The 16,065-nt window shown below is 33.0% G+C and overlaps 2 protein-coding genes across 2 annotated transcripts; both read right to left on the bottom strand.

Moving 5' to 3' along the window:
- Positions 1-384: 384 nt before the first annotated feature.
- Positions 385-1,996, bottom strand: LOC128280762 (uncharacterized). The gene is made up of 3 exons (XM_053019126.1): positions 1,454-1,996; positions 759-968; positions 385-673 (listed from the first exon to the last, which is right to left on the bottom strand). The coding sequence occupies exons 1-3, from the start codon at positions 1,994-1,996 to the stop codon at positions 449-451; spliced, it is 978 nt and encodes a 325-aa protein (XP_052875086.1). The 3' UTR covers positions 385-448.
- A 6,542-nt stretch (positions 1,997-8,538) lies between these two features.
- On the bottom strand, positions 8,539-12,643 carry LOC108480326 (tRNA (guanine(37)-N1)-methyltransferase 1). The gene is made up of 9 exons (XM_017783275.2): positions 11,727-12,643; positions 11,249-11,347; positions 10,416-10,535; positions 10,133-10,299; positions 9,892-9,962; positions 9,644-9,786; positions 9,365-9,476; positions 8,867-8,979; positions 8,539-8,758 (listed from the first exon to the last, which is right to left on the bottom strand). The coding sequence occupies exons 1-9, from the start codon at positions 12,528-12,530 to the stop codon at positions 8,615-8,617; spliced, it is 1,773 nt and encodes a 590-aa protein (XP_017638764.1). The 5' UTR covers positions 12,531-12,643; the 3' UTR covers positions 8,539-8,614.
- Between the last annotated feature and the right edge of the window lie 3,422 nt (positions 12,644-16,065).

The raw sequence follows: 16,065 nt of genomic DNA on the forward strand, positions 1-16,065 counted from the left end.
TTTTTTTTTCGAAGTTAAAAGTACAATATATCTAGGATTGTGAAATGACAGCCAGGGTTAATGGTTTTTATCACTGATGAACCATATTTGGGTGCTTCCATATGCAATACACAATACCAGTCTCTACAATCTACATATCTTCTTCTATATGTATTTGGCAATGGCAATGTGAATTTAGAATAGACAGAAACTTTGAACTTGGTTAATTAAGTCACTATTTTGCTGTGATATCTGTCAAGATTGTACACCTTTTTTAATCATAAGAAATATGTGGGATATCTACAACATTTCAAATAAAAAGTGGTGACCATATAGATTTTTAATTAAGTGTGACAACAAAAGAGGAACTTTAAAAGCTGTATTTTGGAATTTGGTTTAAAAAAAAAAAAGCATTAATTACACCTCCAAAATCAATGTAACAGTAAGACCAAGATTTTCCTGTATGCTTCTAATATGAAAGCTTGAGTGACAGATCAACACAATTAGGAGCATTATTAGCATAAGAAGCTTCACCACCTACTGTAATTGCTGATGAAGAAGCTTCTTCAGGAAATTCCCATTCCTTGGAAGCTGTGTTTCTGCCATTTTTCCCTGGGAAAAATTCATACTCCATCACATAACTCCCAGTGCCAAATGAATTTCCTTTCCTGTGAATCGCCACAACATCCACTGTCTACAACAACACAAAGAACCCCATAAGAAGAACGGTATTTTATTAAAAAAAGAAAAAAACCAATTTGATTGGTCATCATCATCACCTCATTGATGTTCATTTGGCCTGCTGCTGCATATGCATAAGCACTCCTTGCAGCTCTAGCACGGAATCCCTTCATCATCTCTTCATTTGTGTTTTGATTGTTTTCCAGGTTCCATCCGTGAAAGTCAGTTCCTTTGTTTGGAAAAGTTTGTCCAAATTGGTTGAATAAACCTCCATTAAACTTCCCATTCTCCATATTGCAACGCTTCTTCTGCAAAATGTATTCAAGTGATCAATAAGATGGCAAAGAAGTCATATATAAAAGAAAGAACTTGAGACAGATACTGACTAGCTTTTGGGTTCATTTTGAGTGATTTTTAGATACAATCCCAAGAAACATAAGACTAATGATCTCCTAACTGTAGCTCTCTCTTTTTTTTCTGTGTTGCTATATTTTTCTAGCAAGCCAAACAGGAGGAATCAAGAAATCCTTTCCAACTTATAACTCCTTTTCCCCCCATTTTTTTCTCAGGAATCAAACATAACCATTTAGAAATAAATATCAGAATCAACAATATTACGACCTGTTCAACTATGTCATCTTTTTCCTTCACATTTCCTACATTTTATTAGAAACAAAAACAAAACATCACCAAAAACCAAAAGCACAATACTTCAAACAAGCAAACAAAACCCAAAGCACAAAACTTTGCAAATTAAGAAGCTTTGAAAAAAAAAAAGGGGTAAAAGCTAGACCTTAAAGCAAAGATCACAATGCTCAGGCTTGCAATGCTGGAACTTTGGCATTGAAGAGAGCTCTTTAGAAGCCTCCACAACACTAGCAGCAGCACAACTAACCTGAACATTACCAGGATTTCCAACCAAAACCTGACTATTAAACCCACCGAACCCTCCATTACCAACAACTCTTTGCATCATCAAACCATCTGTGTCAGCCCCCCAACCCCATAACCCTCCACTTCCACCATTGATCATCATGGAGGGAACACCGTAGTTTGCTACACCATGCAGCACAGGCACATTACTAGCTCCCATAGCTTCACAACCGAACTGGTTTATTGTCGTTGGGGTCCTTGTTTCACTCATTTTCCTCAAACGTTCAAGTTGGGCCACTCCCATGCCTCTTTGAGGCTGTTTCTTTTGGTATGGACCTTTCCCACTTGGTTTCCTTCCTTTGTTGCTCTTCACAAACTCCATGGCAGGTTTAGCTTCATCTTCCATGGGTTTTGTTGTTGGGTTATCAGTGTTTGGAGTCAAGAGTGTAAGTGAAGTAGCCATTAAAAAAGAAGGGCTTTGATATGTTTTTAGCTTAAATCAAAAAGAGAGAGAGAGGAGAGTTTTTTTTTTTTTTTTTTTTCTTTTCTTTCCCTGTCTTTGGCTTTTGCTGGATGATCAAAAGAACGGGGATTTTATAGACAGACGGTTCTGAAAGATTTGGATTTTCCTTAGACATCAATTTATTGTAATTAAAAATAAAGTTTTCATTACAAAAACAGATAACAAGGTACATGTTATTGTATTTTTTTTCCCCCAGATTTTTATTTTGTTTTTATCAATTCTAAAATCTTCACCACATAATATATTAAAAATAATTTAGAATATAATAAATACATAAAATTTGAAAAGAAAATCATTGATTTTTCATAAATTTCTTTGTTGATCCAATAACCTTTTTATTAAAAAAAGGACAAAAAGAATTCATCCCTGGAATCAGTAAAACCAGCCTGAGGAATAGCAAATTCCAGCCAAAGAACACCAATCCCTATGCAAAACCCAAATCCAAAAGCCAATCCATCTAAACGAGCGTGTACTACAAAAGCGTGTTCCATAATGGAATATTGCAACACGCGCAGAAGAGAGAGTGAGCATGGAGTTCAATAATATAGTACCTAGAGACACGTGTCATGCACTGAGGGCAACTGATTATACCGGGGACATGATCTGAAACACAAAGGACATTACAACTCCGTTTAAGTAGTTGGGGAGTGTCAGTTTAGACAAAAGTAGCAAACAAACATTAGGGCTTTTCATTTTCATGCAAAAAATATATTTAATTTCTTTCCCCTTTTCCCTCCAATTTTCTTCTAAATAATTTATGATTTTTTTAAATATAATATAATCTGAAATTTAAATGCTATAAAAACAAAATCATTTAAAAATTTTCTTGATCTAAAATGATATGACAATGATTTACTGGTCAGGATATTGGAAAAAAAAAGAGGAAAATTTTGAAGTGTCAAAAGCCATTAGGGTTCTCAAACAACATTGTGGGGGTACAATGGTTTTACATTACAAATTGATCTATGAATGGGCATGATATTGTGATAGCAGGGAAAGATTTGGGTAGACTCAAACAAGGATTTGTGAAATTATTTTGTATTTATATATTATTTATGTCATCATTATTTTAAAGTATTTAATATTTATTAGATTATGACATATTCATAAAAAATTATGTAAAGTTTAAATAAAATATTAGTTAAAATGGTAAATTTAAATGTTTTGCATTCAAATCTCATTATGTGTTCTAACAACATTTATTCTTTTTGACACAAAGTTTAAAATTATCCATAGTCCCCTTCTAATTCATAAATAGAAGGATAATACATTTTAACACATTCGAACCTACATCCTCTTGCATTGATAAAAATAATCATACCAATCAAGTTAAAACTCAATTGACATTTGTATATTATTTTCTTGATTCAAATACATAGAAAAGCATATGCTATTGATCAAACTTTTGTGGATACTCAAAAATAATAATTCTAAATGTCTCGAGATACAAAACAATCTCAGGAACAAATTGAATGGGATCATGTAATATTAATCAAGGATGGTAAGTAAAAGGTGTAAGGGCAATCGTAGAGTAAGATTTGGTCATGACAATGTGAATCTGCCTAGCTATGTTGTAGGGTTGCAATGATAGCCTAATTCTAATTCTATCATATTTGGAAAGTTTATTCCATGTGGTAGTTTATGGTTGCCCAATTTGTTGTTTGAACATAATAATAAAAATATTTGTACTAGGATATGCCATTAATGTTTCAATTATTTCTCTCCTTAGTTTTTATTAATTTTATTGCTCTACATCATGTATGGTTTATTAATTATTAATTGGATCCAATTTCCAAATATCTAATTAAATTGAGAATCTTTTCCTTGTTGGATACTAAAATATCTTTATATTAACCTATGATTCTTCTATGTGTTCATTTCATAGATTCAATTAAAATAAACAGTCCACCTATAATTAATTTTATTACAATTTTAGTTATCTCATCACAATAAAAAGCAACAATGTAAATATCAACAATTTGTTAGTAGGGTTTCTTATAATATTTTGATGGATTTCAATTAGATTCTCGTATTTTATGAAAATTAAAAATTGATCTAATTAGATAACATTGTTAAACCTTACTATTACATCTTTGACATGAAAATTAATAGCAAAATAAGCAATTCAACAATTTGTATGCAACTAGTTAGCAAAAACTAATAGTTCAAGTTCACATGTTCATTAATGAACTTATCAGTTTTCATAAAATAAAGGATATATTTCTCAATTAGTTTCATTCAATTCTTGGATCATAAAGAAACTAGTGAAGAATAAGATCCCATGGTTAAATACTAACTACAAATACATGATATATATATTAGACTCATAAATTCTATATTTAGTGATGAACTAAAGGATGAACCCCCTTTCTTATCCCCAGAGCAATTCCTTCTTTTTCCATGCAAAAATAACTAACTTCCACCTACCATTTCACGTATTCTCTTTGGTTTCCCATGTGTTGCATTCATCTCTTCAAAACTACTCTATCCAAAAGCTCCAACATAATCCAATCATATATATTATTCCATGTATGTGTTAGACTTTCTCTTTCACTCACACTTCAAATTGTGTCAATAAATTTATCTATTGAGTTGTTACAAACCAATAATAATCAAAACTAATGAGACATCTTCATACCATAACTAAGTTGATACTAGAATGTTTCATATTATAATTAAGTTGATACTGTAACCACCTCTAATAGTAGTAGTGATTAACCCCTTCACCATAGGTGTATCTAAAGAGGTAAGCAACTAATCATGAGATGTGATTCAATCCCATGAACAAAAATTAAATCCCTGATCACATTATTAGAAAACAAAATAAGCTGCCACCATGCGACACTTGTGGTTTATTACAGTAAAAACTCTATCTATGCATTAACCATTTTTTAAAAATTTCTTTTGATAAAATCCCTAAACCCTTTTATAATAATGTTTTTTTTCATGTGCACCAAAATATTGTGTTAGAGCTCTTAAAACGAGTGAAGAGAAGGGATAAAAAAGAATAAAGCAATCAAAACCGCGTGACTAACCAAAGATGTAATTTTCAGATATGATTCTGGTTGAAGATCTTTGATAATTATCATCCCATCCCATCCCATCCCATGCATCCCCATCCCATCCCTTTCACAAATTGCATGCAATGCAATGCGATTCAATGCAACCCAAGAAACCGCAAAAGCTGAACATTTTGTAAGGACGGTCCTCAAGGGAATTGACCAATAAGGAGCTGCCATGTAAGTAAAAATGGTCTTAATCTATATTTTCCTTTTTGTAAGCCTTGATCTAGTACTCTAGATCTTAGGCATGCATATGTATGGTGTGATGAAGTTTATATTATTTATAAATATATAGGTAAGTAAAGAAGAATCTTCTAAAAGGGCATTGGTGGGTGGTCCCATCAACGGCCACCTTGGGTGCTGGGATATAGGCGGCTACAATTGTGAGATTTGGCACGTATCAGACCTGGTGGGTTACAACTTGCATGTGTAAATTCAAACCAAGGTAATCAATTCCTCTACTGGTGCAAAATGTTTTAAAATTCGGTTAAACCCATCTGTTTTTTTTTTTTTCAAATTTTTACCGATTTCGAATAATTTTTTTGAAAGTTTAGTTAAATTAATTTATTTAAATTAACATATCAATTAATCTTTTATGCAACCAATAGTTTCGTTTCCAACAACATTGTTAGCTAATAAATTGGCTTGTTTTCTCCAATTTTGATTATATTGAATGGAACAATATTTATCAACCGGTGTATGAATAAAGTCGACAAAAATTGTAGAGTTACATAAATAGGAAAATCTTCTTGTTTAATGTATGGGATAGTTTCTTTTCCTTGTTTAGTTTGGATTTGTTGAATGATAGGTTTTTTTTTATATTTTATGAATGAATATTTTATATTTAAAATTTATTTAATTATAAATATTTTTATATGTATATATTTAATATACAATTTTAAAAATATTGATAAAAACAAAATAATAAATCAAAATAAATCGATACAAATATATACCAATTCGGATAAAAATATAGCGTTTACTGGTGTAATATTGACTGTTTTTTTTATTGTATATATATTTTAAAATTATGGATAAGTTTTGAGGTTTAGACATAGAGGAAAGGGATTGCTGGGTTTGGGCAGACATGGAAGGATTCTTGGGGTTTGGGAAGCAGATTGTGCCCTGCTTGGACTCTACATTTGGGGGATTTTAGGGATTTATATGTAAAGGTGTCCTACTAATTGGCAGCTTTACTTACAGATTTACATATACAAGGCTATGACCCTAACCATGTAACCCCCTCTTTTGCATGACTATGGGGGACCATATTCATATATACCCCCATACTTAAATTTCTACCATAAATAACAACTGAAAAAACAAAGAAAACGACATCAAACTAACTCAAATTTTTCATCAAGTAATTAGTCTTATAATAAAGTTTAGAGTAAGAGATGTTTGAAAGTTTTAACTTTAAAATAAATTACGAAGAATTAAATATAAAATTTTTATCGTTCCACCTATAATTCAATCAATAATAATATTATTCGATTTCAATACCTTATCTAAAAGCACTGATTAAAAAGGTTGGGATTGTGAAGAAGAAGGGTCAAACAAGATGTTTGAATATCACAAATATCATTTCTCATCCATTTATAATGATGGTGTTTGGTAAAAAAGTAAGAACTCATCTTTGGGTTCTTTTCTATCTTTTGCCTGCCTTAATTTCTTGGCACCTTCTTTTCAACATCACATCTACATGATCCCATTGCCAAAACACTTGGACAAAATATGATTTTGATATTTTTACCATTTAAGGGTGCATTCAAATTCTTGATCCCAGATATATAGCATTCAAAGGTTTCCATCACCAATCATGAGGTTAAATTCTCCACTCAGTCCCTCTATTCTTTACACTTTTAAAATTTAATCTTTCTATTTTTATCTCTAGAATATAGTTTTATTTACTTTAAGTTCAATTAATAGAGCCCTCAAAGAATTCCATTAAACTGAATTATTCGGTGTTTCTTTTTTAAAAAATTGGCCTAGTGATCAATATTACATTTGTAAAAGATCAAATAAACAAATAAAAATGTTAAATATAGGATTGTAAGATTTTTATTCTGAATATAGAGTTATAAAATTCTTGGACATTGTTTAAATGAAATAGAGTGAAAGTTGATATATATATATATATATTTTTGCTTACATGGTTTCCTTGTATTATTAAATTGGTCACACTAGCACATTCTTTATTTTGAAAGCGTTATGTAATCCAATTTATCGAAAGCTTTGACAATCTTATCAATTGAACTTCAATTATTAAATGAAAAGAATACATATATTAAAATCTTAGAATTAATAGTAGAGAGATTAGATTTCAACTATGCAAAGAGTATAGAGACTAAAAGTATAATTAAACCCAATTATAATCGAGTATTTTCATGCATTGTGCTAATTGATATATTGGCGATGAAGTTTTTTAGCTCTACAAACAAAGTTAAAAAATCACGATGTGTCTTTAATGGATATTAAAAAATAAATAAAAATTAAATAAACGAGATACGTGACAGATTATTAATCTCACTTGTGGAGTAAAAAAGACTAAGTAATTCCATTAATGGAATTAAAATATAGTATATATTTTTAATTAAAAGATAACACTATTAATATAACTCTTAATTAATATGACGGAATGTATTTACTTATGAAAGAGTTGGGGGAAGCATTTGGTTTCAACCCCCAAAGGGTTTCTTAAAGGTTGCTATAAGGAACCAAAGCTTAGAGTAAGTGTGGGTTGTAGCTTTATGCAACTTGTGAAAGGCCCTTACTCTTTAAGGTAAAAAAAGGAACCCTTACCAAAGCTCTAAAGATCCCCTCCTCCTCACCCATTTCAATCCCCTTTCCATAAACCAAAAAATGCCTCCTACATTATTTATGGACCACAGCCATATATACATATACATATAAAAAAAACAATAATAATTACTCGGATCTCATCTATCTGAACTGAGATTTTGTTGCTCTTTGTTGTTATCTTTCTCTCTACATTACTCCTTTCCAAGTTTTTATTACCAGTTTGCCCAACATAGTTAAAGAAAAAAAACATTTTGTCTTTGGTTCTTTAAGATTTTATGGAGGGGCAGGATCTCTCAGCAGGGTTGTTTCAGATGGTTGGGTTGCTTTAATCTGAGCCATCCAAAGAGGAACCCCCCAAAAAAAAAAAAAAAAAAAAAAAAAGAGACCTTGGGGATGAAACATTTGGGTGCCTACCATTTACATACAGAGGGCATGTCTCAGCTGCTGTTGGTATTTTTATAGTGCTGCATATATGAAAAAAACAAATAAACAGGACTAAAGCACTGTAATTTATTAGATGTGTCTGTAAGATGTTTGTATCACTGAACACAGTTTTCCTTTGGGGGGTTTTTTAGCCTCTTTAACATTATATATTTACCTGAGTGAAAATAACTATAATTGCCACACGAAAGAACCAAGGCATTTATAAATACAAAACTTGATCTGAAATTCACAGTTTTACAAATTGATCTATTTATACATTTAAAGTACATTCTGCAAAGGCTACACTCTTAGGAAGGATAAATGATGCACACAACATATATTTTCCGGGTGCAACGAGGCGTACCCTACGCATATCCACATTAACTGCAACCTCTTGCAGGGCAATTCGTATCCGCTGCATTAGTAAGGAACATGAAGATCAAAATGAAATGTAACAGAATAAAATGGCAACTGAACTAGTAGCGGCTAAATGGAGAAATATTATACGATTTTGACACTAGACCTCATCAAAGTCAAACTCGGGATCTCGAGCTTTAGAAAATCCATAAACATGAATCATTGGGAAGTTGAATTCTTTATCTCTAGGTTGATTTCTGTATACTCCCCTGAATGCATCTGTTCGTAAAGGCCAAAACAAATAGAAAGCGATTAAATTTTTGCATGATTGTGAAACCAATAGCCACCATGAACACTCTTATCTAATACCATTCTAGACTTGGCTTCTAGTTAAGTCCGTGATATTTCTGAAGTATATGGTAATTTCTATGACATAACGGATGCGATCTTATCTGTAATTCCTTGAACAACAACGATCATCAACTAGTTGATCTTTAACATGCAACCCAAAGAATGTTAACAACAGCTTATGGCAAACAATGAGAAATAACTAAATATTGTAAGCAGTTCAAAGACTATGAAGCACGCTAAAGACAGTCTAAACACTCAAGAAAGTAGATACAAGTGAAAGAAAACTTCCAGCCATTGGAAGGTGATAACTTACCTAGAAATTCTGCTGCATCATTTGGCAAATTCATAACTACATGTGTGATGGAATGAGCTTTCTCGCTAGAAAACATAGCATTGATGAACCTTCTTCCATCCATGTTAAAGACCTAGAGAGCAACATAAAATATCCTTAGTGTGAGGAATATAATTCCATTAAATCGCAAAATGGTATGTATATTACCAAGATCAAGGCTGCAACAAAGCAAAGTTTAAAGAATTGCATGCAGGGCATTGATATTCCTTCAGTTGACTAAATCAACTAGCGTAATGTTACCTTAATTTTCTTTTCAAGTTTGTTGAGGACACTGTTCCTTTCAAGATATTCAACCGCAAAAGGGTTCAAATCATTAGCATAAACACGTTTTACTATCTTAGCAGCAGATACAGCAATCGGACCAACCCCAGAGAATACATCACCTGTAAATTATAATAAGAGTTCAGACTTGTAAGCATCTTGATATGAATATTTATAAAATTATTTGTAAATACATAATCCCAAACAGTGTGAAGATGGAAACGTACAGATGACATCATTGCGATTGAAGCCACATAGAAGCCTCAGTCTCTCAGTTGCAAGCCTTGAATTCCAATACCTGCGTAGAAGAGGAAAAGAGGAACATGAATACCCTTTTCATTTAAGTGTGCTCTGCAATATGGCTCCTACATCTTTCATATGATTTGATATTACTCCTCGTTTGGAGAACAAACATTAAAAAGTTCAAGTTAAATAAATTATTGCTTGAATGAAAGCAGCGGCACATACACTTTTGCTAAATCAACACGAAATCGCAGTCCATTCTCAACTACTGTAGTCACCAAGGAGTGATTCCCAGCTAAAACCTCAAGTTGCATTGTTCGATAGTCATTTTGAATGACGTCAATCTTATTCACAACTGTTTGTATTTTTGGCTTGTTTTTGTCCAGAACCACCTGATAAAGTGGAAAATAACCTTATCCTGTCAGAAGAAAAATAAAGAGTTCACTTTCGAAGTTGTAGATTTGTATCTTCAATATGTCAAATATACTAATTTTTCTATAATAAGCACCTTTGCTATAACATTCTTGTATGTTAGATGTTCATCTTTCAGGTTTAAGTGTGCAATGTGGCCAACTGTCTCAAAGGCTGAAGGGATAATCATGCCCTCTGGGAGCATGGTCTCCAAGATCTGCAATCAATGCATAAGATTTAGAGTCCCCATTGATGTTGCAGACATTTATATCTTACTTGGATTAGTTGTTATAATTAGAGGCAGGATCAAAAGAACAGGCCGCAACTTAGTCTCCATGTTCCCCAACTTAGTCTCCATGTTCCCCTAAATTCTCTGTCCTCTAGCCAGTTTGTTCTCATTGGCAAGTGAAGGAAGCTACACTTTTGAGGCCCTAGTTTAATAGAATACTATATACGGAATTTTCATGTCACAATTTCTAACTGAGTATAAACATATCGCATTCGTGATTGATTCCAAAATCTTGTTTTTTCCATTCATTTGCCAATTAAAAGTTCTTCCATATCATTGCCTATTGTGCTGCCAACCCCAGCTTCTAACTTTTTCTAGACAATGACATTAGACGCTAAGTGAACAGGATTCCTATAAATTTGTGTTGACCAGTCTGCCAGAGAGGTTAGTCGAAAACTATGTCTCTCATAAGTTCAAATATGTGGAGATACAACCGAAAAAATATCAGAGGATGGAGTGAAGAAAAATGGAACATGTTTTCCATGCAAGACAGCCTAACTTCAAGAATCACTAAAAAGGAATCTTAGACGCCTAGGACATCTCTATTAAAGAAATAATAGAAGCTTGAAAGGCATCTTTGTTGTCATAAACAATACTATTAAGTATAGAATCAACAATTATAATGATTTTGTGTAATATACCTCATTCATCTGCCAATAATCATAGAACAAAGTCAGCTTACATCTCACAAGCTCTATAGTCGACGATCTATTCTCTATGGTTTCTTCAACAAACACAGCCTGAAAAAGAGATGGCATTTTAGATGTGCACAAACAGGAACATCTGTCATAAATTCATAATAGAAATCCTACCATAGATACAGTATCAAAATTTCAAAATTATATACATTAGGAAAGAGGGAAACAACTAGAGCACCAAGCCACTAACTCTATCAACAAAACTTAAGGGGGAAAAAGTGTATTGACCATCCACATACACATCAATGAATTCAAAATTATCCAATTTAAATCACTAGAGCATCAAAGCATTTTAGAACTAATGCTGAAACTAAAACAAAATCTTTCTAATCTTTTAGAACACATGAAAAAAACACTAGTTTATGCAAATCATCATAACAAAAAAAGAGAAGAAAACAAAAATGAAAATCCAAAGTACTACCTTAATTGCTTGAGGCAACTCTTCAAATCGTTTATCCCCATACCTTTCATCCAAAAGCAACAATCTTGTAGAACCCTTCCATTTCCTCCCTCCTTTAAACTCCTCTCCTAACAACCCTTTCATTTCATCCTCTTCTTCCTCCTCCAAAACTTCCACAAGAAAACACTCTTTCCTCTCATTTCCTTTCATTTCTCCATCTCCTTTCTTTTCCTTCTTTTTCCTCTTCCCAGGCCTCGAAATCTTAGCCAAATTCTTAAACTTTACAAACCCCCTATAATTGAACTCCTTCGCCAATTTCTCCCTATATAAAACCAGTGACTCAAACTCCTCATTCTCCTCTTCATTGTTCTCTTCACCATCTTTCCTTTTATCAAAAAGGGTCATCATTTCTTCTTCGATTTCATCCCCGGGAACTCTGGAAATGTTCTTAACCCTCGGCCAATTCAAGAGGTGACCCCTGAGACGGTTCTCAAGGGCAAAACAATCATTTGCAGGGACACGGAGAGCAGCAAGATGAAAAACTCTAGTGAATTTCTGTTCATCGAAGAGGGAATTATTATCTTCGCCTACTTCTGGTTGATGGGTTATCGGATTTTGGGTTTGAAAAGGGGTTTCGGGTGCTATTTTGCCTTTGTGAAGTGAAGGGCCATAAGAGAAAGTTTGGGTGTTGGTTTGGGTTTGGGTGGAACAGAAGAGAGAAAGAATAGAGGGTTTTGGAAGAAAGGAAGAGGAGCGTTTGATAGAGAAGATAGTGAAAGGAAGAAGAGAGTTTGGTTTGAGATGGAGAAGCTTTATTGCCACCATTTTTAAGTGGAGTAAAGCTTTCCAGCTTTTGTTATTCACCAGTCACCCGATAAGAGGATTAGTATGGGTTTAAGCGTTAAGGCCCTCTAGTTTCTTTTTCCCCATTTATTTCGTCATAGATCCCACCTAAAATTAAAAATAGTCATTAATATTGAATAAAAATATATAAAATATTATTTAAGAATATATTTATACTATTTTTTTGAAAGAAAATGGCAACCATTTCATTTAACAGATAAGCCAAAGAGAGTCTCGGTAATAACATGCAAACAGCTGGACAAAACAATAGTTAGGTGATTTACCATAATTTGATATATCAAATTAGACTTTTTTAAACACTTGATGAGTTTATTTATAAGTAATTTATGAGTATTTTCAATGCTTTTTGTTGATTTTTATTTTCTAGTGTTAATGATAAATTTTCTTACATTTAATCTTTTTGGGACTCAAATTGGCAAAATTATGTCATTAGGAATCTAATGGTTTATTTCCTTTTGGGACTCAAATTGGCAAAATTATGTCATTAGGAATCTAATGGTTTATTTGAGTGTGTGTAGGGAAATGACTATGGCCAAACATTGAGGAAAACATCAATTGTTTTGGGTGTCGCGACACTGATACATGTATGTCGTGACACAGACCCTCCATCACTTTAAGAGAGTAAAACTTCAACGAAAAACCAACCTAGAGCAGTCTGCCAAGGATGTCGCGACATTAGATGTGCTGTGTTGTGACATTGAGCCCTAATGTCTTGACTACAAGCCATCGAGGTTGCGACTCCAAGCTGATGGTTGAAGTGAAAGAGCCCAAGGTCACTGTCAAGGATGTCACGACACCAGCTAGGCTATGTCGGGACATCCAGAACCCCCCAAGACAAGATTGTGCCTACTGTCGGGGATATTGTGATGCCAAAGCTTAGGTGTTGAGACACTAAAGTCTAACAGGGGCAAAAAACACTAGAAGGGCAATTTTGTGCCCAACACCAACTCAAGTCAACTCATGCACTCTAAGGGCATTTTTATCAAATGTTAGCGTTGTAATTTTGGTTTTATTAAAGGCATACTTGATGTCAAACATAAAAGAGCCTCATTTAGCACCTTTTTAATTCTCTCTTTTATTTTCCTTTCATTAGTTTTAGGTTTTTCGTTTTTCCTTTCTTAGCTTAGTTAATTAGTAGCTGGTAATTTCTTCATTTTTACTGTAGTTTTAACTTTCTTTCAATTAGGTACAAAACTTTCTTTTGTTATTTTGGTTTCTCTTTAAAGTATCCAATAAATTTTCTCTTTGTGAAATTTCAAAAGTGTAAAAGTCTCAACTTTGGTTGTGCTTTCATCACCATTAGTGTCGTTATCATCTTTAACAAAGATTCCCTAGAACACTCCTTTACTCGACTTGATAATCGGGTCTGAGTTACAAGGTGTCACATTCATTGTCAGAGCAACTACGATCAAACATAACGAATTCATATCGTCAAATGTTCAGTTTTCAACTCAATTAAGCATACAATACAATACACGACAACTTTCAAGTCTTATACAAGCTTACGGAAGCTTTAAAGTTAACCCGAGACCGAAAAGGATCAATTTGTAACAATTTCAAAACATCGAGCTAGCGTCGTGACATTAGAGGATTCCTCGTCGTGGCACAACATACTGTCTAGCCTTATCGCAACGACCAAATTTTGGTGTCACACTATGCCATGGTATTCAGATCTCTTCGCAACGACGTTCGGACGACATTGCAATGTCACATACTACTTCTAATAGTTTTAATACACATCAACTTACAATATTCTTCCAATCAGTCTCTAAACACAATGAATTCATATTTATCTAACATATGTAACCCTCTAGCTTGAACTCATGTACTTTAATGCCTTACTTAACAAAATGCAAATGTTATACCACCTATAAGCTTAATACCTATTGAAATACATTCAATTTATATACATTCATTCCCATTTCACCAAGGCCATTAATATTTCATCATATCATACCATTTCAAACTAAACTTAAATCTTTTTACAAGCCATAATCAACTAACCAAATTCATACATAAACTTTTTGAACCAAAGTGCACGTAACATAGTTATACCAAAAATGACTCAACCTAGATACATGCCAAACTTAGAACAAAATAGAATTTGTATGAACTTTGTTGAGTCAAGGATCGATTGTTGGATGCTGGATCAACTGCTCAAACTATTGAAATCTACTTTACTTGCGCATGGAGAAAAATAAATAGTATGCTGAGTAAGCCCAGTGGTAAATCTATGATTCAAGACAATATAATAAATGTAAACCCCCCAAACCCGGCCTAGACATTAGGCCCAAATTCAAGAGATTACATCGGCCACCAAAATGGCCTAGTAGCTATCGAGATTTATAAAATAGTCAATTTAAAACATTTGATTATCCTAGGAGAAAACTTAGTTAATTTCCTTTTGTTTGTTATTCAAAAGTTTTTTTATAATCTACAACAGAAAAGTGATATTTATTTAGTTTTGATAAAATCTATATCTCATGAATAATTAATTAAAGTTTGTATTTCAACATTTTAAAATTGGATTTAAAATAAGCAACCTAAATGTCATGCATTCTATGTCATGTATGCTACATAAAACTGAAACCTAAAGTCCCTTGCCACAGTTTAAAAATAAAACCATATAGTCTCTGAATAATAAATTATCAAATAATAAATCTAAAATGATTTTATAAAAAAAAACCGATTCGAGCCGAGCCCTTCGTATGCCAAGTCCGCATCCTAACCTGGTAGGTTTTTGTAAAGTTGAAAATAAAAAGGGAAGTGAGCTTATGAAGCTCAATGTGAGTTCAATCACAAAAAAATCAATGCAACCAGTAGACAAATCATACATAATATCAACTCTTAAAATAAATCACAATTGAATAGTAATATTAAATATCAGTAAATCAGATCAATTCATCAACATAATATCTCAATGTTCATAACCATGTTAAAGCTTATGAATGCAATGCTATTTCAATTTATTAGCAAATGTCCTATCCCATTACTACACATCGTTGTGGGAGTTCCCCAAAACTCCTCTACCTTTACACCGTGTTATGGATGATCCACTGATCATTGCAGATGAACTGCTAATGATAAAATATATTAGTGGATGAATCATCCGTCTGTACAGATAAAAGCTGCCAATACATTATGGATGAACCAATGGTTGAGCATATGAACTGCCGACAAAAATATTGGTGGACGAACCATCGATTTGTGCAGATAAAAGCTACTAATACGTTGTGGATGAACCACTAGTCGAGCAGATGACTGCTGGCTAAAATATGTTGTGGATAAACCACTGATTGAGCAGATGACTACTGACTGAAATATGTTGTGGATAAACCACTGGTCGAGCAGATAAACTGCAGACTACTTCCTCCATTCAAGTCGTCCCACCCCATGTAATGCATCATGACATGCTTATAATAGATTAATATGGTAGCAATAACATACTTATAACTAGTCGAAACAGTAGCAATTATCATGCTTAATAGATCATTAC

This window comes from Gossypium arboreum, chromosome 1 (genome assembly GCF_025698485.1).
Source record: "Gossypium arboreum isolate Shixiya-1 chromosome 1, ASM2569848v2, whole genome shotgun sequence".
NCBI classification, from domain to species: domain Eukaryota; kingdom Viridiplantae; phylum Streptophyta; class Magnoliopsida; order Malvales; family Malvaceae; genus Gossypium; species Gossypium arboreum.

Bases quoted from the DNA above. Each gene is read 5' to 3' on its own strand.
- LOC128280762 (XM_053019126.1), bottom strand. From the start codon at position 1,996: ATGGCTACTTCACTTACACTCTTGACTCCAAACACTGATAACCCAACA. The intron at 969-1,453 runs GTCTAGCTTTTA...TACATTTTGCAG, and splicing joins ATTGTGATCTTTGCTTTAAG to AAGAAGCGTTGCAATATGGA. The intron at 674-758 runs GTGATGATGATG...GTGTTGTTGTAG, and splicing joins GCCAAATGAACATCAATGAG to ACAGTGGATGTTGTGGCGAT.
- LOC108480326 (XM_017783275.2), bottom strand. From the start codon at position 12,530: ATGGTGGCAATAAAGCTTCTCCATCTCAAACCAAACTCTCTTCTTCCT. The intron at 10,536-11,248 runs GTATATTACACA...CATTGATTGCAG, and splicing joins ATTATTGGCAGATGAATGAG to ATCTTGGAGACCATGCTCCC. The intron at 10,300-10,415 runs GTGCTTATTATA...CCACTTTATCAG, and splicing joins ACAAGAATGTTATAGCAAAG to GTGGTTCTGGACAAAAACAA.